Raw genomic sequence first — 23,470 nt, 5'->3', positions numbered from 1 at the left:
CTGCTTTTTCTGCACCTATTGAGAAGGTTGTATGTTTTTCTGTCATAGTCTACTGATACAGTGATTTCCAAATGTTAAAATGAACTTGCAATCTTGTGATGAACCATATTTGGGTTCTGCTTATTTTGGGTATTATTCCTTTTAAAGATGGCTAGATTTAAGTTGTAAATTTTGTTGAGGATTTTTTTTGCGGTACACGGGCCTCTCACTGTTGTGGCCTCTCCCGTTGAGGAGCACAGGCTCCGGACGCACAGGCTCACCAGCCATGGCTCACAGGCCTAGCCGCTCCGCAGCATGTGGGATCTTCCCGGACCAAGGCACGAACCCGTGTCTCCTGCATCGGCAGGCGGACTCTCAACCACTGCTCCACCAGGGAAGCCATGTTGAGGACTTTTTGTGTCTATGTTTATGAGGGATATTGATCTGTAATTTTTGTCTTGTAATCCCTTTGGTTTTGCTATCAGTGGTCTCATAAAATGGATGAAGAAGTCTTCCCCCCTCTTCTATTTTCTGAGAGAGTTTGTGATGGAATTGATATAGTTTCTTTCTGTGAAGAAATAATTTCTTTCACCTGTGATGCTAATTAGCCTTGGAGATTTTTGTGGGAAAGTTTTATTTTTATTTATTTATTTTGCCATCTTGTTCTTTGTTTTCTGTTTGTCTCATCTCTTCCTTGTTCCTTTTTTTTTCCCTCTTTCCTTGCCTTATTTTGGATTGAGTCAATTTTGGTAATTTATATATTCATAGAAGGCTAGACATTTCACTAATATTTCTAAAAGTTTTAGCAAAGAGCTACATAGTAGGCTTCATTTAAAAAAAATTATTTATTTAACTTATTTATTTTTGGCTGCGTTGGGTCTTTGTTGCTGCACATGGGCTTTCTCTAAGTTGTGTTGAGCAGGGGCTACTCTTCATTGCGGTACACGGGCTTCTCATTGCGGTGGCTTCTCTTGTTGCAGAGCACGGGCTCTAGGTAGTTGTGGCTCGCGGGCTCTAGAGTGCAGGCTCAGTAGCTGTGGCACACAGGCTTAGCTGCTCTGCTGCATGTGGGATCTTCCCGGACCAGGGATCGAACCCATGTCCCCTGCACTGGCAGGAGGATTCTTAACCACTGTGCCACCAGGGAATCCCCTTCATTTTTATATTTCTATTTCTCACAGGCAACTTTCTTATCCTCCTGTTACATATTTTGAGCTTTATTTATTTTATATTGACTAGACGTGCCAGAGGCTTATCTTTCTCTGGGCTTATCAGAGAACGAGTTTTTCATGTATATTTCAGTTCTGTTAATTTCTGACCTTAAAAAAATGACCTTCTGTTTTCTTTGAAAAACAGTCTATATAGTGGTTAACAGCATGAACTCTGGAGTCAGACTGTCTGAGTTTCTATGCTGGCTCTGCCACTTAACAGTGGCAGGATTTTGACTTTTCTGCCTTAGTTCTTTCATCTGAAAAATGGGCATAACGAGAGCACCTACCTTCAAGGGTTGTTGAGGCTTAAATGAATGCACATGAAGTGATTCAGGCAGTATCATTACACAGCATGTGCTATTGTTATTTTCTTTTTATTATTTTGTGCTGTTCTTTAATCTCTTAAGCTGAAGTCTCAGTTCATTTGTTGTAAGCCTTTAAGGTTTGATCAGAGAGACATGTAAAACAATAAACTTCCACTCAGAGTACAATTCTGGCACAATCCCTTACGTTTTCATATTAAATTTTCTCATTATTTTTACTTTGTAATTTTACTTTTGGTTTTTCTTTTTGTACAGTTAAAGGAAAGTACTGAACAATTATGACGTGATTAATCAAGTTCTGTCTGTATTTCTAACAGTCTTTTCTTTGTATATTTTGATGTATCATTAACTAGTTCATGAATACCGAACTTGGTCATTTTATAAATATCAAATTTTTCTGATCTATTCGCTCTGAACTGAATTTTGTCCGATTTTCATACAGCTTCCTTTTTATTTGAAGTTACCTTCGTCCTGCTTTGTAATGTCAGCCATTTTTATTACTTCCCTTTGGATTTATACTAAAATAGCACGTTGGTATCCCATGAGGACTATAGATTATTGGTATTCATAATCCTTGAAGGTACACTGTACATGATACTTCCTTGACTCCAACTAACCGTTTGAGCTATTCTCCTCTGAGAGTTCACAGCTAATTTGTTTCTTAGTGGGTAGGAGGAGAACTCTGGGGTATTTCTTATCCATTAATTCACCAATTGGTTTTACTGATGAATATATAAAGATATATATAGATATAGATATATAGATATAGATATATAATGAATATAAGAGCAGACATGATAAAAGCAGCATTACCCCTAATCCCCAGTGGAGCAATTTATGACACAGACTTTAAGGGTTTTATATTCCCTAAAAGGTGAAGAGAAAAGAAGGTGAGGTGCTCAATGATTCTTGAAGGAATTTTTCCATGCACAATGACCTCATACATTACATTAGTCATGTAGCTAGCAACCCTCATGCATTCTGATTGAGATGCCATGTCACTGTTGAGCTTTTTAAGTGTTTTTACACAATTGTAAAGTCTCTGATTTTAATAGAGGGTTTTAATCCCTTTTACACATACTGTTATTACTAAGTTGTCTGGCCTCCTCCATCTCGTTTTACGTTATTTTAAAAGCTTCTATGACAGTTTTTTCGTTTTACCTTTAGTTATACTTATTACACTGTCTTTGTTTTTATGCCTTTGAGGTTTTAGAAGATATATACTAAGATTTAACTTAACTAGTGGTTACCATTAAGATTCTCAAAACTGGGCTTCCCTGGTGGCGCAGTGGTTGAGAGTCCGCCTGCCGATGCAGGGGACACGGGTTCGTGCCCCAGTCCGGGAAGATCCCACATGCTGCAGAGCGGCTAGGCCCGTGAGCCATGGCCGCTGAGCCTGCGTGTCCGGAGCCTGTGCTCCGCAGCGGGAGTAGGCCACAACAGTGAGAGGCCCACGTACAGCAAAAAAAAAAAAAAAAAGATTCTCAAAACCATTCTACAATACGTTTCTCTAACATGGTAAAGACCCAAACCATACATACTTTTGAGTCCACCTCCTATTTAAGATAAATATTTGGTATACTTTTAATTCCTCTTCCTTTTTTTTTAATTAAAAAATTTTTTTTTGATACTACAATCTAGGGCTTTAGATTCAGATAGCTATTACTATTTTTTACAAAACACTTAAAATTTCTTTTTGCCTATACATTGCTTTATAACTAGAAATGCAACAACTATTTCTATTTTAACAGTTTTGACATTCGTCACTAGTCTATTTATATTACACCTTCCTTTTTTTTTTTTACTCTAATACAATATATAACAAAGTTTACCATCTCAACCATTTTTAACTGTACAGTTTTGTGGTACTAAGCATATTCATGTTATTGTCCAAATACTGCCACCATCCATCTATCTCCAGAATGTTTTCATCGTCCTCAACTGAGACTGTATTCATTAAACAATAACTCCTGATTCCCCGGCCCCCTAGGCCCTGGCAACCACCATTCTATTTTCCGTCTCTATGAATTTGGCTACTCCAGGCACATTATATAAGTAGTATTGTACAATAATTTGTCCTCTTGTGACTGGCTTATTTCACTTAGCATAATGTCTTCAAGGTTAATCCATGTTGTAGCACGTGTTAGGATTTCCTTTTTTTTTTTAAGGCTGAATAGTATTCTATTGTGTGAATATACGTTTTATTTTGCCATTCATCCATCCATGGACACTTGGGTTGCTTCCACCTTTGGCTATTATGAGTAATGCCACTGTGAACATGGGTGTGCGAATATCTGTTCAAGACCCTGCTTCCAATTCTTTTGGGTATATACTCAGAAGTAGAATGGCTGGATCATATGGTAATTCTATTTTGAACTGTTTGAGGAATCACAATATACTATGGATTTCTTATTTTTGAACTCAATTTTGCTTCATCTCCTGACCTCTCAAGAAGGATTTATGAGGAGTTTATTTCTGATGTTGTTATGTATTTTTCTGTTGCCTCTGTAAACAGAGACACTCTGGTATAAAATTCCTGGGTTACATGCTTTCTCCTGGAAACTCGGCACATGTTCCTTTACTGTCCTCTGGCACTCAGTGCATAGATAAGAAGATTGAGACTTCTCTGTCATTTGTTCTTTTTTAATAACTTTTTTTCCCTGTTTGAATGTTTATGAAATTTTTAAAAGTTGCTTTGTAGAAAAAAGAAAAAAAAAATCTCCATATGTGGGTCTCTTTGCCTGAAACAGGGTGAGCCTAATTTGTGGATGTTTGACCTCATTACAGGAAAATTCTTTTACCTACTTACTATGACATCTTTCACATTTTTCTAGTTTCTCCTTGAGAAGCATCAATAAATTATATCAATAAATTATCAATATTATAATGTATATATCAATAAATTATATCTCCATCCTCTAGCCCCCTGAAATATAATCCTTTCCACACTCTCACCTTTTCATCTATATCAGGAGTTGACAAACTACAGCCCACGCCTATTTCTGAATGGCTGGTGTGCTAAGAATGGTTCTTCCATTTTTAAAGGGTGGTGAACAAGCAAAACAACACAGAATGAGACTGTAGGGCCTGCACTGCTGAAAATATTTATCATCTGGCCCTTTGCAGAAAAAGTGTGCCGACCTCAGATCTTCATCCTTGGAGAGTGACTCAGGTTTATCCCCAGCATCTCTGTTTCCACTTTTTCTCGGTACCATTGATGTCATTACTGACCACCTTGGTGGAGACCACTGCCTCCAGTGAAGATTTTAATTTTGCTCTTACAAGTTTAGGGGCTTTGCAATCTCTTTTATGGCTTCTTTTCAACTCCTCTAGCTGTCTTTACATCTCCACCTCTCCTCTTTTTATGGCTTTTGTTCCAGAATCATGGAACATTGACTTGCCGGAATTCTGAAATGCGCTTCTGCTGCCTTCCTCTGCCTTGCTCCTCAGGACTTGCTCGTAGGGCTCCATGATCTGCTTCTCAGGAGCCCTCTTTCTGCACAGCTGCACATGCTAAGACCTGGCCAGACTCAGTGTTTGGTAACAAAGTTTATAGACCGCCCTTGGTGGCCTCACTGACATGTGACAGTTAAATACGTACCTTACATGGATTATTCTCGGCACGTTTAGGCTCATAGCTCCCACTAATCCAAATCTCAGCTTCTGGCTGACTTTCCCTGAGAGCAGGAGTCAGCAAACTACTGTCTGTGGTCTGTATGGCTGGCTAGCTAAGAGTGATTTTTACATCTTTTAAAGGATTGTAAAACAACTAAACAAACAAAAAGCCCTAGAGGGCTTCCCTGGTGGCGTAGTGGTTGAGAGTCCGCCTGCTGATGCAGGGGACACGGGTTCGTGCCCCAGTCCGGGAAGATCCCACATGCCGCGGAGCGGCTGGGCCCGTGAGCCATGGCCGCTGGGCCTGCGCGTCCGGAGCCTGTGCTCCACAACGGGAGAGGCCACAGCAGTGAGAGGCCCGCGTACTGAAAAAAAAAAAAAAAAAAAAGAGCCCTAGAAAACAAACAAACAAGCAAACAAACCCCCAAGACACTAAGAATAGGCAGAACATGCAGAATAAGACAGAAATCCTCTGTGGTCCACGAAGGCTGAAATATTTCTTATATGGTCTTTTATCAAGAAAGCTGCATGTCCATCAACAGATGAATGGCTAAAGAAGATGTGGCATACACACACACACACACACACACACACACACACACAGTGGAATACTACTCAGCCATAAAAAGGAATGAAATTCTGCCATTTGCAGCAACATGGATGGACTTGGAGGGCATTATGCTAAGTGAAATAAGTCAGACAAAGAAAGCCAAATACTGTATGATATCATTTATATGTGGAACATATACATACATATACAACAAACTAGTAAATGTAACAAAAAAGACGCAGGCTCACAGATATAGAGAACAAACTAGCAGTTATAGTGTGGCGGGGCAACATAGGGGTGGGGGAGTGGGAGGCACAAACTATTGGATATAAGATAGGCTCAAGGATGTATTGTACAACACAGGGAATATAGCCGATATTTTGTAGTAACTGTAAACGGAGTGTAACCTTTAAAAATTGTATTAAAAGATTAAATAAATAATAAAAAAAAAGAAAGTTGTGACCATTGCCTTAGAGCATGTCTCTTCTCTCACCTCATGCCTGGCTCTCTGAACTGACGGAGTCCATCCCAAACCTACAGACTGTGCCACCAGCATCCTTCCCATCTGAGCTACTATATGTGGGGTTTATACACTGGGGCTTAATCTGAGAAGAAGCAAACAACCTACCCTAATTCTTGACAACTTGCTTTTTGTAAGATTCAGTCTCCATCTGGTGACAGAAAGTTGTGGATGCAGGTGTGGTTGTATTGGCAAGTAGAAGGCAGGGCTCTAGAAAGGGGACCTCATGGATTGGCACCTGTGAGTTGGAGGGATGGCTGGCTTATTTTCAGGTTACTACGAACCCTGGCTATCTGTGTTAAGGGTCAACAGTGGGGAATGAAACACGTCTTCCTATTTCTTACATTTTTTTTTTAAAAGGATTCAATTGCAAAAAAAAAATGTTGAAAAATCACTAAGGGAAGGTTTAAAGACAATAGGCTAACATGATGATCTATTAATATATTAAGCCCCAAAGCATACTTGTTAATGTTACCTGTAATCATGCACTACTTTCCTTGCATCCTCTAGTTGTTCGTTGGTTAACAGAATATTCCTGGGATCAGTTACAGTGAAGAAATGATTGGCTCGTCCAATGAAAGTGCTTTGATCCCATCGAGGTTCCTTGATGTTAATGTTTGGTGGAAGTTCTCCAGACATTGTCCTGGACTGTAGAGGGTCAAAAGGACAGGCCTAGTTAAGACTTACAAAGTCACTACACATTTAGAAACTTTGTAGTCACACTAATCTTCAAATAAAGAATTATGTACATTCCTATTTATGAAAATAATTTTGCTATAAATGGCAGAAAGGCTATTTAAATCCAAAGCTAAATTTGTCTGTAAATCTTAATTTATCTTAACCAAATTTCAATAATTTCCCACATAGTTCTTTTTATAAGGACATAGTATTTCATCATCCCTTACTCTGGAAATCTATTCTTCAGAAAAAAATAAAAATATAAAAAGTTAAAAATAACATCAACAATAATAGGGTCTGAAGTGTGAAACACTTTTCCTGGATGAAAGAACCAACGTCAAACTACTGCGGCATTCTGGTTTACTAAATTGGTTTTTCCTACAAGTAGAAGTGACTAATTATGCAAAAAGGCTTACATGCTAAAAATTCTACAATTAAAAAAAGATTCAGATTCATTCAGCCTTATTCAGAGTATAAACCACCAATCAAAAATGAAAAATTATCCTCCTCAATCTAACAGAGTCATAGTGGGAAAAACACATTTTGACAACCCCATAAATAGTAATAACATAGAGCGTATTATTTTCCTCATAAAATACTTATTTTCTGGCTAAGAACCATTACTTTTTTCCAAAGTAACTAGTTTCTTTCGCTGAGTAATATATGCTTATTTTTAGAGCGGCTTTGTATTGCTATAATACATGCTTATTGTAGTATTTTGAATAATATAAGCTTATTGTGGAAAATAAAGAATAAAGAAACAAAATCTGCTATAATTTAGCCCTGCTGAAATAACCATTGTTGATGTTTTGATATATTTCCTTGCAGACATTTTCTATACATATTATCCTCTAACTAAAAAAATAAAGTTGATATCATACTCTATATTTTAATATCCTGATTGTTTCCTGCTGTACTTATTTCACGAGCACTCCGTATGGCACTAAATATTCATTTCAGGTATTTAGCAACACCTTCAACCTTTATGTTATTTTCAGTTTTTCCCCATGAAAAATAATGCTGTATCCTTGCCTATTAATTTTTTTCCTCATAACTGGTGACTTCCTTAAACTAGATCTATGTGATATTAGCAGGTCAAAGAATCTTATCACTATTAAGACTTCAAACAATTGCTTTCTCATACCTCTTTCCTCTTTCTATATTTCTAATATTGGTTCTTTTTTTTTTTTTTTTTTTTTTTTTTTTTGCGGTACACGGGCCTCTCACTGTTGTGGCCTCTCCCGTTGCGGAGCACAGACTCCGGACGCGCAGGCTCAGCGGCCATGGCTCACGGGCCCAGCTGCTCCGCGGCATGTGGGATCTTCCCGGACCGGGGCATGAACCCGTGTCCCCTGCATCGGCAGGTGGACTCTCAACCACTGCACCACCATGGAAGCCCTCTAATATTGGTTCTTATAGTGGCTTTCTTTTCCAGGTATTTTTCATTAAGTTATTTTTCAGTGCTTCACTAGATCATTGGTCTGTTAAGATGTCAGGTGCGGTCACCTGTCATTTGAACTTTATCAGAATCTCAGATTAACACATTTCACGGCCCACTGGATCAAAATCAAGCATGTTAGGCCCAGAGATGTGAGGAATCTAGTATATGTAAAACGGCTGGTCAGTGAGAGTAAGAAAGTAAAAATCAGCCCCATCAGGCTGGGATGACAAACACAGATAAAGTCAGCTGCAAAGCTGACAGGAAACCATATTTCTCCCAAGGTCACACTGAAGCTAAAAGGTGTCCTAACAACCCCCTTCTCTGGGTGACCACTGCTTTCTTATCTCATTGAGAAACCTTGTTCTCCACAATCACAGACTGTCAGAAACTTTGTTGTTTGAAATCATACTAGGAAGAATGAATCATCCCACTTTGACACAGAAAAGGAGCATGGATTTCCAGCCCAGATGCAGAGTTTCAGATTAGGGAGTTTCTGGACACAACATTCCATGTCTTTTTCTTTTTTTAAAAAATTAATTTATTATTATTATTTTTTTGGCTGCGTTGGGTTTTCGTTGCTGCACGCGGGCTTTCTCTAGTTGTGGCGAGCAGGGGCTTCTCTTCCTTGTGGTGCGTGGGCTTCTCATTGCAGTGGCTTCTCTTTGTTGTGGAGCACGGGTTCTACATACATGGGCTTCAGTAGTTGTGGCAGGCAGGCTCAGCAGTTGTGCCTTGCGGGCTCTAGAGCACAGGCTCAGTAGTTGTGGTGCACAGGCTTAGTTGCTCCACAGTATGTGGGATCTTCCCGGACCAGGGCTTGAACTTGTGTCCCCTGCATTGGCAGGAGGATTCTTAACCACTGTGCCACCAGGGAAGCCCCTTCCATGTCTTTCTTAACTCTGTAGTTTCCAAGGAAACTTTGTAGTTTCCAGGTCATGGGCTACTTCACAGTTCAGATCTTTACACCCAGCCCTGCTTTGAGCCAATCAAAATATTGCTTCATTAAACTTCCCTAAGTTCCACCATTCTCCAAGATGCTCTGAAAGACCTATCTTTTCCTTTGTTGGTGAGACACTCCCAGTTCCTCCAGTGTGTGGTCTCCCTCATTGAAATACACATGACTTTGTTTAACTAAGGTTTGTCCCTGCTGGTTTTCAGTCAGCTGGGCTATGATAAGAGAAGTGTCTAAATTTCAAATTAGGACACCTCTAAGTCATGAACGTCAAGTCCAGGGATGTAAGGATATAATGCACTTCAAAGAGCTGTGTCACTGTATGAAGAAATGTCTCAATTTTGAATAAGAATGTATCAAATGTATTATTTATAAAACATACAAAAAGTAGAACAAAAACTCGAATTCACATCCAGGAGAACAGTTTTCAGACTTGTGTACAGGGACCTAGGGCTCTGCTGAGGCATGTTAGTGACCTGCAGGGAGTGGAGGGGATTCAAGCAGGTGGGTTCTGAGCCCCTGAGTTCATAGTCAGCTAGAGCAGGTCTGCTTTCATCTGCTCTCTACATCTGGGTTTTATGGCAATGATCATTTAAAGGGAGGGTTCTAATGCTTGGTGGGGGGGGGGAAGAAAAAGCAAAAAAGGAAAAAGTTGAAAATCACTATAGGAGAGGACAATCTGAAGATCTATGAGATGATTCATAAAGGTCCAGAAGGTTTCAAGCCTTTTTTTTTTACTCCAGCTTCCTAAGTCAGCCCTGGCATCCATTTGATTAGTGCCTCTTCAACTATGTGAGGTGAAGGACCTGCTTTGGTTGTTCTAATTTCCAGTCCCATCATGAACCAATACTTTTGTAAACTATATTAAAAATAAATTTTGAAAAAATGAAATAAAAGTGGGACACGTATAAAAGCCCCCATTTTTTATTATTAGGTTCAGCAGATATACTAGAACTCTATCATATTGTTATGAAAGTTCCTAAATGCTTACCCCCAATTTCTGTATTTTCCCCAATATGAGGACACTGGCCTCGTCCAAGGGTCATAATTTGAATTTACACTTAGGCGTATAGATCACAATTTGTTTCTATACTTAAACGTCACCAAATAAATGCTACATATAATCATGTAACTAGAAAAGACAGATAATCTGGTCTAACTCACTTCTGTTTTTGAATGGACCACTAGAAGGTATAATTCCTACCCTCTAGTAGATCACAGATTAAATACAGAACAGATGAAATTCTGACCAGGACACAACTTTTAGCTTTGTTTTTCCTTTAAGGTCTAGAAAGTGCTCCTACCTTTAGTGTTCACTGACTGGGCACCCACCATGTGACAGATTCTTGGGCTAAATCAGTGAACAAAAGACAAAAATTCCTGCCTTGGTGGAGCTGATGTTGGGTGTTGGCAATGGAAGGGTAGACAGACAATAAACAAGGTAAGCCAAGTATCCACTATATTAGTAGGTAATAAATGGTTTGGGGAAAAATCACAATGGGAAGCATCATGAGGACAGACTGCACTTTTAAACAGGGAAGTTGGGGTAGGCCTCATTGAGAAAATAACAATGGAGCAAGATCTAAAAGAAGTGAGGAACTGAATCATGTGCGTATCCAGGGGAGCAGCATTCCAGGGAGAAGGAACAGACATTGCAAAGACCCTGAAGCAGGTGTCTTCAAAGAACAGCAAGAAGGCATGCAACTGGTGTGGAGAGAGGAAGAGGGAGGGAGACAGGAGATGAGGGGTCAGAGAGGCATGGGGAGGCGTTTAGTTGGAATCACACTGTTTGGCGCCTTGTGGCCAGTGTGAGGCCTTTGCATTTTACCCTGAGGGAAATGGGAGTCATTGGTGGGTCCCAATCAGAGGACTAAAATGATCTGACTTACAACTTTAAAGGATGTCTCTGGCTGCTGTGTGGAGAATGCAGTGGGGCTATAAGAGTGGATACAGGAAGAGCAATTGTAAAGCTCCTGCAGGCATCAAGGAGAGGGCTGATGGTGGCGCAGGTGGTAGCAAGGAAGGGCAAGAAGTGCTGACGTTCTGGATATTTTGTTGATGGAGCCAACAAGATTTCCTGAAATCTTGGATGTGGGGAGTGAGAGAAAGAAAAGCCATGGCTCCTAAGATGTTTGACTGGAGGAGGAGCAGGGGTCAGGGATCAAACAGCAAGTTCAGGTTTGGATGGATGGAGTTTGTGATGCCTAGGGAACTTCCAAGTGGAGATGTCCAGGAGGCAGTTGCATACAAGAGTCCAGAGTTCAGAGGAGAGATTTAGTCTGCAGATCATCTGTGAGCAGAGACGACTGAAACTCATGCAATGGGACAGCAACAGGCATGTGAACGTAAACAGAGAAGAGATCCAAGACCTCCAATGTTAAAAGGTCAGGAAAGGCTAAGATATAGCAAAGGAGGCTGAGAAAGAGTGACCAGTGGGTAGGAACTCAGCAGAGTGTGGTGTCCTGGAGGACGGGTGAAGTAAGTCTATCTGTAGTCCCATCGGCCAAAAGGAAGAACACCTTGGTAGTTGGTTACTCCCATCTTGGGCTAGTGAAGAGGGGGATACAACTCCTGAAGGGCCATCTAGGGAATGGGAACGGTGCAAAGATGGTTATCTTGGCAAATTCTAAAACTTCTTAGCAATGGTGATGGCAAGTAGGGAGTGAATGCACAGCACATTAAATGCCCCCTCTCTGGGGCACTGTTTATTCCTGCAAGGCCACCGGCACAGACTGGTGGTCCCTAACCAACAGAGCGCATTGAAATCACCTGGAGAGCTTCTGAAAAAGACAAATACTATCCCCCTTCTAGAGATTCAGACCTAGGAGGTCTTACATAAGGCTGGGCATGTGATTCTGCAGGCGCTCTGGGTCTGGACCTCCAGCTCTCTGGGCACCAGGCTGTGACTCTACATGAAGCTGGGAGCTGTTTCCTTCCCTGCATCTTTCTCTGTGCTGCCTATGCCTTCCCCCAGGCCTGAGCAATCTGCAATGCTTCCCAGCGGATATCTGATACTGATTTTTTCTCATAAGATTAAGTACCAAGCAATATATCTTCCTTTTAAAGTATAATTCTCACTATTTCCCCTTCACACTTTATATAACAATAGCACGAACAAAAAATTAAAATGTAGCTTTCATAGAATTCTAGTTCTTAATAATAAACCATCTCCAATTTGTTAAATATAGGGCAAACTTTAGGTCAAGCTGTTGAAAACATGATCTGGTTTCACAACATGGTGCTTCATAAAATAAAAATGTTCTATTGCATAAGAGCTGGAGAGGATCTTAAGAATAATCCACCCAATGTTCTCATCATATAGGAAACAGAGGCACAGAGGGGGAAATAACTTGTCCAGGGTGTGCTCCTGGTGCTGGTGGCAGAAGGAAGTGGGCGAGGATGCAAAGCCAGACTGGACTCCTGAGCACTGGTCAGCCAGTTCACTCTTTCTACTCTATTACTCTCTTTTAGCTATTCCCCTCCCACCCCACCCCACCCCCGCCAAAGTACAGCAATTAATGTCTGCACAGAATTGGTATCTTTGAAGCCCTCTTTTTTTCCTTTAAATAAAAACAGCTCTACTCACACCACGAAGCTCTGTGCTACGCTAACCCTCTGGTGCCTCCATAGTATATGTGAGAAGAACGCTGTGGAGGCGTCACAAAGTCTCTTTTTTGTTTTTAATTGAAGTACAGTTGATTTACAATGTTGCATTAGGTTCTGGTGTAAAGCAAAGTGATTCAGATATATATATAGACATACCTATGTATGTATGTATGTGTGTGTGTGTGTCTGTATTCTTTTTCAGATTCTTTTCCATTATAGGTTATTATAAGGTATTGAATACAGTTCCCTATGCTATACAGTAGGACCTTGTTATTTATCTATTTTATATAGAGTAGTGTGTACAAAGTTGCTTCTTAAAAAGGCAAAGAAAAAGTAGATGGGGAAAGGAAACCCCACATTTTCGGAGTTGCTATTACATACAAGGAACTGGGCTGGATGCTTGCCTAAGAGTGCAAGCCCCTACTATGTGCCAGTGGCAGAATAGTCTATGTCAGTTTTCACAACGCTGTGCTTTACGCATATTGTGCACATTTCACAGAAGAGGAAAGTAAGATTCTGAGATGTCACTCACAGCTACCCCCTTATCTCCCCGGCAAGGGAGGAAGCAGGCTTATCATCAGGCTACAGGCCAAGCCCACCAGAACTCCAACACTGAACGCTCACACTGATCCACTTCCTATAGACTTGGGGTAGGCAGAATCGTGCCCGCCCGAAGATGTCCACCTCCCAACCTCCACAGACTCTGAATAGATTACCTTACGCAGCAAAGGGGGTTGCTGGTATGATTAAGTTAAGGCTCTTGAGACTAAGAAACCACCTTGGATTATTTAGGGGGGCCTGATAATCACAAGGGTCCTTATAAGAGAAAGAGGGAGGAAGGAGAGGCAGAGAAGTAGATGTGACAAGGGACAAGCAGAGCTTGGAGTGATGCAGGGCCACGAGCCAAGGCAGGTGCACAGCTTCTGGAAGCTGGAAACAGCAGGGAAACAGATTCTCCCTTGGAGCCTCCAGAAGCAATACAGAACCATTTTAGGCTTCTGACTTCAGAACAGTAAGCTAATACATAGTTGTTTTAAGGTACACTTGTGGTAATATGCTAAATAGCAATAGGCTACTAATTCAGCACTCTTTTCCCCTACTTAAAAGGATTTTATTTTGTAAATAAGTTCATTTAGAAAACAAACTTACAGTTACCAAAGGGAAAAGGAGCGGGGGCAGGGGAGGGATAAATTAGGAATTTGGGAGTAACATATATACACTACTATATATCAAATAAACAACAAGGACCTACACCTATAGTTCCCTGTGTGTATAGCACAGGGAACTATACTTGGTCTTTTGTAATAACCTATATGGGAAAAGAATCTGAAAAAGAATATATATATATATATATATATATATATATATATATATATATATATATATATATATATCTGAATCACTTTACTGTACACCTGAAACTAACACAACATTGTAAATCAACTATACTTCAATAAAAATAAATAAATAAATAAATTTAAAAAGGATTTTAGTAGAACTCTATACTGGCGTAAGTAATACCAACTAGACTTGAGAGCCTGTCCTGCCCCCACCAATTTCAAAACCATAAGGCTAATCAGGAATGCCATACGAACATTCTTACAAAAATAGCTGATCTCAAACCAGATAAAATTTTAATTACTGACTAGGACTGCCATGTTCCAATTAGACAAGTATTTTCACACACCAACCTTCAAGCCCAGGAACAGTTTTCACTTTTTTCCCACTCTAAAAAAATAACCAATTTCTATAATTAGGGGTCAAGTTTTCAAAAAAACTATTTCTTATTTTGCACTAAAAAACCAGTGCATCCAGGCGCTGCTGCCCTGGATCACTGGTCTCCCTCCAGTTGTGGACCTGGGAGCAGCTCTGCACATCCGGCCAAGAGGCAGGGGGCCACGGCTGGGGCTCCTGACCCAGTAGCGGCCTCCAGGGCCAAGGCACCCCCATGGCCTTGGCTGCTATGTGGGGGTCCCTGGGGTACATCGCCTTCCTACCTGCCTCATCGCCAGGGCTTGGTGGGCTGGTCACTTGGTCGGCGACCTGCAGCATCCAGGGCGCCCACCGGCTGCCGGGGTCTGTGCTTTGGGGTCATCCACCCCATACACTCGGTACCGAGCAGTGGGCCAGGCTGTGGGGCTGAGGCCACCACGGGCACCTTCGTGGGAAGGAAGCGAAGTCCCAGGGGTGGTAGGGGAAGAAATGGATTTGGTTTCCCCACTGTCTGGTTTATGCATGAAGAGCACAGCCATCCCTGAACTTGGGGCTCCTGGACTTTCCTCTCTGTCTCCTCACCAAGGCTGACATTGGTCAAAGATCAGATACCTTTCCAGAGAGTTCTTAAGCACCACTGACCACGCAGTTCTGACAGTATTTCATGACAATATATGGTGACAGTTTAGAACAAGTGCTTCTCAGCTAAGAATTTCTGCAAAGTAGACTGGGTAAGTCATTCTGCTGTACAGCCCTAGTGATGATACTGGGGACCATACGGATGATTGCGAAGCCACAATGGCTCAAAAGAAAGTTTCAGAGAACAAGGTATATACATGTATATATACATACATATATGTATATATCGTCCAATTTCAGGGGTGGCAGGGATAAGGGAAAATGTCACACCTCCAAGGGACAGACTACACGGGACACCAAACAATGTGTTCAAGGATGTGCGAGTTTATCAGCTTTACAACAAGCCATGCAAGTGAAAGCTGCCATGGATGGACTTAGAAGACATCAGTGGGAGGATCTTCTCTCTGCCACATCTATCTGAGGCTTTGACAGTTATGCAGAAGGGCGGAAATATCTTCAGAAATTTAGGGAGGCTATAGAAGGAGAGACAGGAGACACAGGAAAGGTGGAAATATCACAGCTACAGATAGATTAAGTGAAGAGCTTCCCAAGGAGAAATTTACTAACCAGTGACCAGCTGATTGAATAGCTGCAGATGGTCAACTGTGGAATGTTATGGTTTACACATAATCATATCAGTAGATTTCTGATGTTCAACAAACTCAGTTTCCATGACCTGAAGAAATGATGGAATAGGGGGTGTAGAGAAGCAAAGGAGGCTGGAAGATTCTGGAACAGAGGCGATAACAGGAACCGACCTGTGAAAGGAGGTCTCTGTATATTTAAATAGTTATAATGTTGCTTTTTGACACTTGACCAACTGAGGTGTTAATTCTGACTTAAGAATCTTTTTTTTAAATGAATGATTTCAAAGAAAAATTTGGATTGTAAAGGTATGAAAATATTTTTTTGTATGAGAAAAAAAGTGGGATTCAAAAAAAATTTCTGTAGTGACTGACATCACTTAGGCTAAGAAATAAAGTCAAGGCTTTGTTACCTAAAGACAAAATCAATAAACTAAGAATGACAGCTATCTGGGGCCATTAATAATTATAGCATTAGATTGCATTTAAATGAGTCATTCCTAAAGATATTATTTTACAGATTATATACATTAATACATTAATTAACCCCTCAAAGGGGATAGAAATAATCTCTTAGAGGGGAAAAAAAATCCTGTTAAAATTCAATCTCTTGGCTAAGGGGTTTTGGGTAAATATAGTATCATGAAGCCTCATCAAAACTCATCAAAATGAATTTCCCCAAGTTTTCTTTATTCATTCATTCATAAACAAAATTAATATATGCATTCAATATGCACTGAAGGCCTCTCCTATACCCAGCACTGGCTTGGCCCTGGATTTGGAAAGACCCAACATGCAGTAAATAAACAGAAAAGCAAACACATTCTAATGAATACAGCCTAAATTTCCCCAAATGTACATATAGACACCCTTCTCATATAGAGCTTATTATGGGTGGACATCACCCACCTCTGTCCATGCAGTCTTCAACTGAGTTATCAGATTAGTAACCTGCGTAAACCTTACTGAAGACTGTGATATGAATGGTTCTCATATCCAAATCTGTACACACTTTTCAAAAATATCCATTATTTCAATGAAGTAAACCTGCTTTAACATCCACAATAACTCAGTCACAAAATTTATAAGCTTTTAAAGCCAAAATGAGTGCCATGACAAAGATTCTCTAGTCATAATACTGTATTACACATTATAGGCCTACTGGAAACGTACTTAACTCCATCTTTTTTCAAGTCATTATTTAAGTTATATCACAACCTTCATCACCAATTCTGGGAGGGCAATACTGTCTCCCTTTTAGGTTAGATGTTACACAGTCAGTGCACAGCTGTGCAAGGGTGAGGACAACCCCCTGACTCAGAGGCCCAGGACCACTTCCTACCACATACAAGCCTTCATGGCTGGTAAACAGTCTGCTCCAATTAGATAACGGTGATCAGTTTCACTGCCAAACAAGTTTACCGAACCAGTTGGTTAGTGGAACTTGAATTTCTGGCTCCAAGCCGCATCTCCCTAACTGCCCTATAAACCTGGAATCCCCCGATGGAGGTGATGAGGGAAGGGGTGTTGTGTAGTGGTTAGGGGCTTATGCTTGTGGAGGCAACAGACCTGAGTTCCAATGACAGCTCCACCGACGACTCTGTGACCTTGTACACATTATCCCACTGCCCCAAGTTTCTGCATCTTTATCAGCAAAATTAGGATGTTGCTTAATAATAACACTAATGTTTAATAACCACGTATCATTAAGAGCCCTCCTTATATTACCCCATCTAACCCTCATAAGGGTTTGGTTACAAAGAAGCGGTGCTGCCAGGCTGTGACGTTTTATTAACTGGCTCCAGAATCCCTGCTCCTTGGGGAGGTGGTTCTGACCTGGAAAGCAGCTTCCTGGAAATCCTGATTCAGTAAAGCGGGGGTGGAGCCTAGGAAGGCGATCCTTAAGAAATACACCAGGGGGCGCTTCCCTGGTGGCGCAGTGGTTGAGAGTCCGCCTGCCGATGCAGCGGACACGGGTTCGTGCCCCCGTCCGGGAGGATCCCACATGCCGCAGAGCGGCTGGGCCCGTGAGCCATGGCCGCTGAGTCTGCGCGTCCGGAGCCTGTGCTCCGCAATGGGAGAGGCCACAACAGTGAGAGGCCCGCATACCGCAAAAAAAAAAAAAAAAAAAAAAGAAATACACCAGGGGTATCCTATGATCAGCTAAGTTTGGGAAACACTATGTGGGAAAGAATATAAAACTTATAGATAAACAACCAAATGCCCTACCAGTTAAGGGAAGATTCTTATCCTCTTTCGGGGGCAATATAGACATTTAGATGACTCCATGGCCACTCAGGCTGGTTGCTGGCTGGGTTCTGTCGAGGAAGGCTCCCTGCCCTGTAGCCTGGTCCGCTGAGGACCTACCCTGACAACCCACAGAATTGAGAACTGGACTCGAACCACTGCAATCTGGATTAGAGTCCTGACTCTGTCTCTTCCTGTCTAAGCATGTCACTGGGTGAGTCATCTCACCTCTCTGAACCTCAATTTTCTCATCTGTAAGATGAAGATGAGAGTTGGCTGACACAGTTGGAAGAATTAGAAAACTGAGGTGTGCAAGAGGGCTTTTTTGACCTTTATTAAGTGTAAAGGGCTAAACAAAGGTAGGGTCATTACTAACATGTCATTCTCCATGCAAGGAACCTCCTGCCCTCATTGGCTCTAGTCCTGCCCAGAAACACAGTGGCTGGTAGTATTGGCGGGGTTGGTGGTGGTGGGGGGGGGGTGAGGTGGGGAATGGAATGGCACTTGGCTTCCTGAGCTTCCTGAACATGATGCCTAAGAAAAATGACTTTTCTCTGAGATAAGCTTTATGTCAAACTTCTAGCTACATGACAAGAAAATGCTTAGCTACTGGAAAAAAAGAAGAATTTTCCAAAACTTCACAGAAAACAAACTAGCAGGGAATGTGCTTTCTCAGGGACTTGGTAAGAACGACCTTTAACCCTGGCTAAAGATTAACAATGATAATTAAATTATTAAGCTGGAAACTTATTGTTAGTTATGTTTTAACTAACAATGCAGTGTTTACTGCATTTGAAAGAGTTGAAAAAGAGTCTGGTCGCTCTTGGTTTATTTAGTTAGGGCCAGAGAGGTGTGATATACCCTGTCAAGGTCACTATAGGGGGACATGGCTGAGCGTCCATTGTGTGCCAGACACAGGGTGTTCCATGCGTTACTAGACTGCTAAATTCTCACTTCAGCTCTCTAAGAAATTTCCCCCTATTTTGCAGAGTTACTCAGAGAAATCAAGTGCCATGCCCAAGAAGGCAGTTCGGCCTGACTTTATACCCCACTTCTGACCCTTGCGGGGCCAGAAGTGATGTGTCTGGCAAGGGCAATCACGTTCATTGAAGGAGCACATTTCCTACTTTGGCTTTGTGCTGGTCGTCCACACACAGCATTCCTTTCTTATGGGCATGGCCACACAAGAGATCAAATTATAGATCAGAAAGCTGAATCCTGTGCTAAGAAGTAGATTCTTTCAAAGGGCATTTCCACTCAGCAATGGCTTTCTGTTGCATACCCTCCTCTATTCCAGGGACAGGTCTGCATGGAGACATGGGGCCTGTGTAGAATCAGGAAGCCATGGGGAATGACTGCCTTCTGTCTGTCTCCCTGCCACCATACTCCCTGCCTCCACTCTCCATCCATAAGGCAGATCCCATTCTTCTACGAACTTTAAAACACCCAGGTAACAATACAATCATTGTTCATATTCTGGTGAACCTCAAGATTAACTTTGGGTTTCTTAATCAATTTCTTATGATGAGTGAAGTTCTTATCCATTTTTCTAAAAAAATTCTATTAGTTTTTACTTGAGATGGTGGTATCAGCCTGTAAAAATAATAAACTACTCCCAAACTGTAGTATTTTGAACATATTCAGTTGAATATTTTCCCACCTACTTTAAAGAATCAAGTAACAGATTATATACACTGTATATGAAAATATTTCACAAAGTAATAGCAGTTAACTAAAAACTTAATAACTTTGAACTTTGTATAATTAAGTATAGGTTTGATATGTATTCTGACAATAATTTTTCACTGTCTAGGCAAGAGTCAGCCTTTTAAAAAAAATGACTTAGTGCTGATTTCTTACCTTTAACCTCAAACAAAAGGTTGGTTCTATTCACAATTATACTCTAACAGAATGCATCTAACCACAGCTTGCTTAGTAGGATGTAGATGCCATATTTCATTCTAAAGCATCAGAGAGCAAAGAAGTTGTATGATGGATCTGCTCTAAGGGTCACTGCTGCTCTGGTTGTCTTCTCAGCTTCCTTTGCAGGAAGTGAGGAGGGGGAAGGGGTCCCCTCCCTCTGACAACATCTTTCTATACTCATCCACATGGGATTTCATAAAACTTTTACAGAATATTAAAAGCATTCTAAGTATTTTCCTGATCCTGAATTACATCTACTCCTTGCTATACAGCTTCTTCTCGGACAACTGCAACCACAGATATCCCTTTCCTGAAAGCCCATGGGACTTAAATGTTTGCCTGCTCAAGCAAACCCTTGAATACATATTTAAAGCAATCATATGTTAGAGCTGGATAGAAACCGATATATTCTCCTCTCCAAACACCATCATTTTTTGCAAACTAGACAACTGCAGTCCTGAGGGGAGAAAGGAGCTGCTTGAGGTCCCAGAACCTCCTGGTGGAGCCTCCACTCATCCTCCCAGACTTCCCTCTCAGCTTACAGCTCTTACATGGCAAGTTCAGCACCACAAGAGCTGCAAAGTCTCCTTATTTACCTGTATACCTGCCTTGCACCTATTACAGTGCCTGGAACATGGAAGCAGCTAGCTCAGAAAACTGGGGATGGGCAAAGGAAGAGAAAAGCTAGAGACACGCAAGTAAAAATCTAGAAGATGAGGCAGAAGAGAGATATGACTTTGAGAAAAGTAAAAACAAAATGCCATGGGGGTTCAGAAGGCAGTTGCCCATGGAGTGGTTAAGTGCCCGAGCTCTGAAGTCACTCATACTGAGCTTTTTCATTCAGGCACTCAACAAATATTCAGTGAGGGTCTCCCTGGTGCAGGGAACAGACAGATGAGCAAGACAAACAGAGGCCCTGATCACAAGCAGAGAATCAAACAAGCAAGTAAACAGTTAATTTCAACCGGTGACAAATTCTCTTCAGGAAAAATCACAGGGGTAATCTAACAAAGGATGTGTGCATGAAGGGGCATCAAACAACACAGCCAAGGAAGAGCATCTCTGAGGAAGTAACATGTAAGATGAGACTACAGATGACCAACTGTGTGACTTTAGGCAGGTTACACAACCTCTCTGAGCCCCAGTTTCCTTCCCCATCTGGATCAGAAAGGCAAGGCCAAGTACCTCATGGGGCTGGAGGAATGTAAAAGTAGATGGACCTTTATCACCTACAAACTCTTAGGCATTGTGGCTATTGTCATTCTGAGAAGGTTAGAGACTCGTGACAAGTGGGAAAGCTCAGGCGGTCAGCACGGAAATGCAAGGTCCGGGCAGGATCACTCCTGTTCCCATTACCTGCTTTTCTCTTCCCTACTAGATTGCGAGTTCTAGGGCAGGGGCCAGGTGGTCTCTGATCTCCGAGCCCCCCCTCTGGGCCAGGAGGATTAGCCAGGAGCTAGGAGCTTGAGGGGCGTGGGGGTCGGTGCCACCGGACCACCTAGCAATCGCTCGCGTCAGTTCCCGCCGTGGCCTGTCCCCGCGGCAGCCATCTTGGGTGTCCTCCCCGCGGCGAGTTTCGTCACGCGGCCGCGGGGACAGCGTGGCAGGGCGCGTGTGGGCGTGGATGGGTGAGCCCCCTCCCATGCCGGGAGACCCACTCCACCGCGGGGGCTCAGGGGGAGCTCAGAGGAGGTCAGGCTGTTGGAGGTGGGGAGCTCAGGCATTGGGATGGCAGGGGTCTCCAAGGTGCAGGGATCCCCTGGCCCGGGAAGTCCCGGGCATGGCGAGGGGGCTTCTGACCTCCCAGCCCCGGTGTCTCCCGGCAGCCGGGCCGCGGGAGCGCGCCCCCGCTCCAGCCTGCGCCCCTCCGCCAGGCTCCCTGCACTTTTCCAACCCACAGCACCCGGGTCCGCGGCCCACGACTCACCGCTCCCCCCCGGCCACCGCCCGCGCCGCTCTCAGGACCCGCTCAGCGCCGCCTCCGCCGCCACCGGAAGCGCTTCTCCCGCCACGGCGGCCCTGCGCGCCGCCGCCGTCCGGAGCGCGCCCTCAGAGCGCGTCCCCGTGCGGAGCCCAGAGGCCCGGCTGGGCTGGGCGGCGGCCGCGCGCGGGAGGCCCCGGACGCGCCCTCGCAGTCGCTGCGCTCTGGAAGTAGCCTCCGCCTGGTCCAGGCGCGATCCTCTGTGCCCGCGCTTTTGCTTCTGGCTCCATCATGAACTCCCAAGTTCACCCTCACCATGGTGCGGGGCTCTGCCATGTTTCCCATTTTGGTTTCCCCGAGACCGACCCCTTACTTGATCATTTCTCAATTCCCAGGGTCTTACGTAGAGTCAGCATCCTCTCATTCATTCATTCAAACCATTGTTTCCCAAAGTGTGGAATTTGGCACCACTGGGGCTACAAGGCGATTTTAGGTGGTACAAGGGCCATGACCTGATTTATGTCTAAACAAGAATCATCATCCTGGCTGCTGTGTGAATAGGCTGTAGAGGAGATGACGTGGAGGCAGAGAAGGTAGTAGGGAGGCTACCCGGGGCTAACCAGGGGAGAGATGACAGTGGCTTGGACCAGGTTGGTAACAGGAGAGGCGGTGAGAATTATTGGATTCCGGGTATATCTTGAAGACAGGTGAAATTTAATAAGTAGTGAAATTACATCATGTTCATGGATAGGAAGATTCCATTTTTAAAATCGTAAATTCTCCCCAAATTAACCTAAAAATATAATGCAATACCAAACAAAATTCTGTCAACTTTAGTGGGTATAAGAGTTTGGTGTATAACTTGACAGGGTGACTGTAAAATGTATATGAAAAATAAAGAGCCAGAAATAGCCAAAACTATTTTGAAGAAAAAGAGCAGGATGGAGTGACTCATCCTATGAACACAGAGAGGTTGTGTGTTTCTGCAGGGATCAACAAATTGTGCAGGCAAATAAGAGGTACCAGACACACACCCTGAACATACAGAAACCTTCTATTAGCTGCATCCCAAGTGAACGGGAAGGTTAGATATTCATTAAATGATGCTGGGGCAATTGAACCCCTACCTTAAACCATATAAAAAACTGAACTTCAGGCAGATTAAAGACCCAAATATGAAAAACAAAACTCCCAACTTTTTAGCAGACAATATAGGAGGGTATCTTTATGACTGAGGCTAAGGATGCATTCTTAAATAAACACAAAATGGATGGAATATAAAGGAAAGATTGAAAAGTTAAACCTCATTAAAACTAAAAAAGTCATGCTCACCAATGATAGCATAATAAAAGGGAAAGAGTTCACAGACTGGCAGGAAATATCTTCAATACATGGATCTGGCAAAGAATACATATGGAGAAAATATTAAAATTTTTCAAATTAATAAGAAAAAAGAGAAACAATCCAATAGATAACAAATAAAAAACAAGAAACATGCAACTCATGGAGCAGGAAAAACAAATGACCCTGATACCTAAAAAAAATAATTCAACCTGGCTAGGGATTTG

At 42.3% G+C, this 23,470-nt stretch overlaps 1 protein-coding gene across 2 annotated transcripts in view; it reads right to left on the bottom strand.

The window, feature by feature from the left end:
* Positions 1-22,006, bottom strand: part of SFXN1 (sideroflexin 1) — a 47,258-nt gene extending 25,252 nt beyond the window's left edge. For both annotated transcript variants that reach the window (XM_082623007.1, XM_082623008.1), the window contains exons 1-2: positions 21,909-22,006; positions 6,674-6,846 (exon numbers count right to left, since the gene is read on the bottom strand). In XM_082623007.1, the coding sequence (XP_082479133.1) occupies positions 6,674-6,837 (164 nt within the window). In that variant the 5' untranslated portion in view covers positions 6,838-6,846; positions 21,909-22,006. The remainder of the gene's footprint in view (positions 1-6,673; positions 6,847-21,908) is intronic.
* Between the last annotated feature and the right edge of the window lie 1,464 nt (positions 22,007-23,470).

This window comes from Mesoplodon mirus (genome assembly GCF_964341445.2).
Source record: "Mesoplodon mirus genome assembly, chromosome: 5".
In the NCBI taxonomy this organism is placed as follows: domain Eukaryota; kingdom Metazoa; phylum Chordata; class Mammalia; order Artiodactyla; family Ziphiidae; genus Mesoplodon; species Mesoplodon mirus.
The sequence above is the reverse complement of the archived record's forward strand: the minus strand, read 5'-3'. Positions and strand labels throughout refer to the sequence as shown.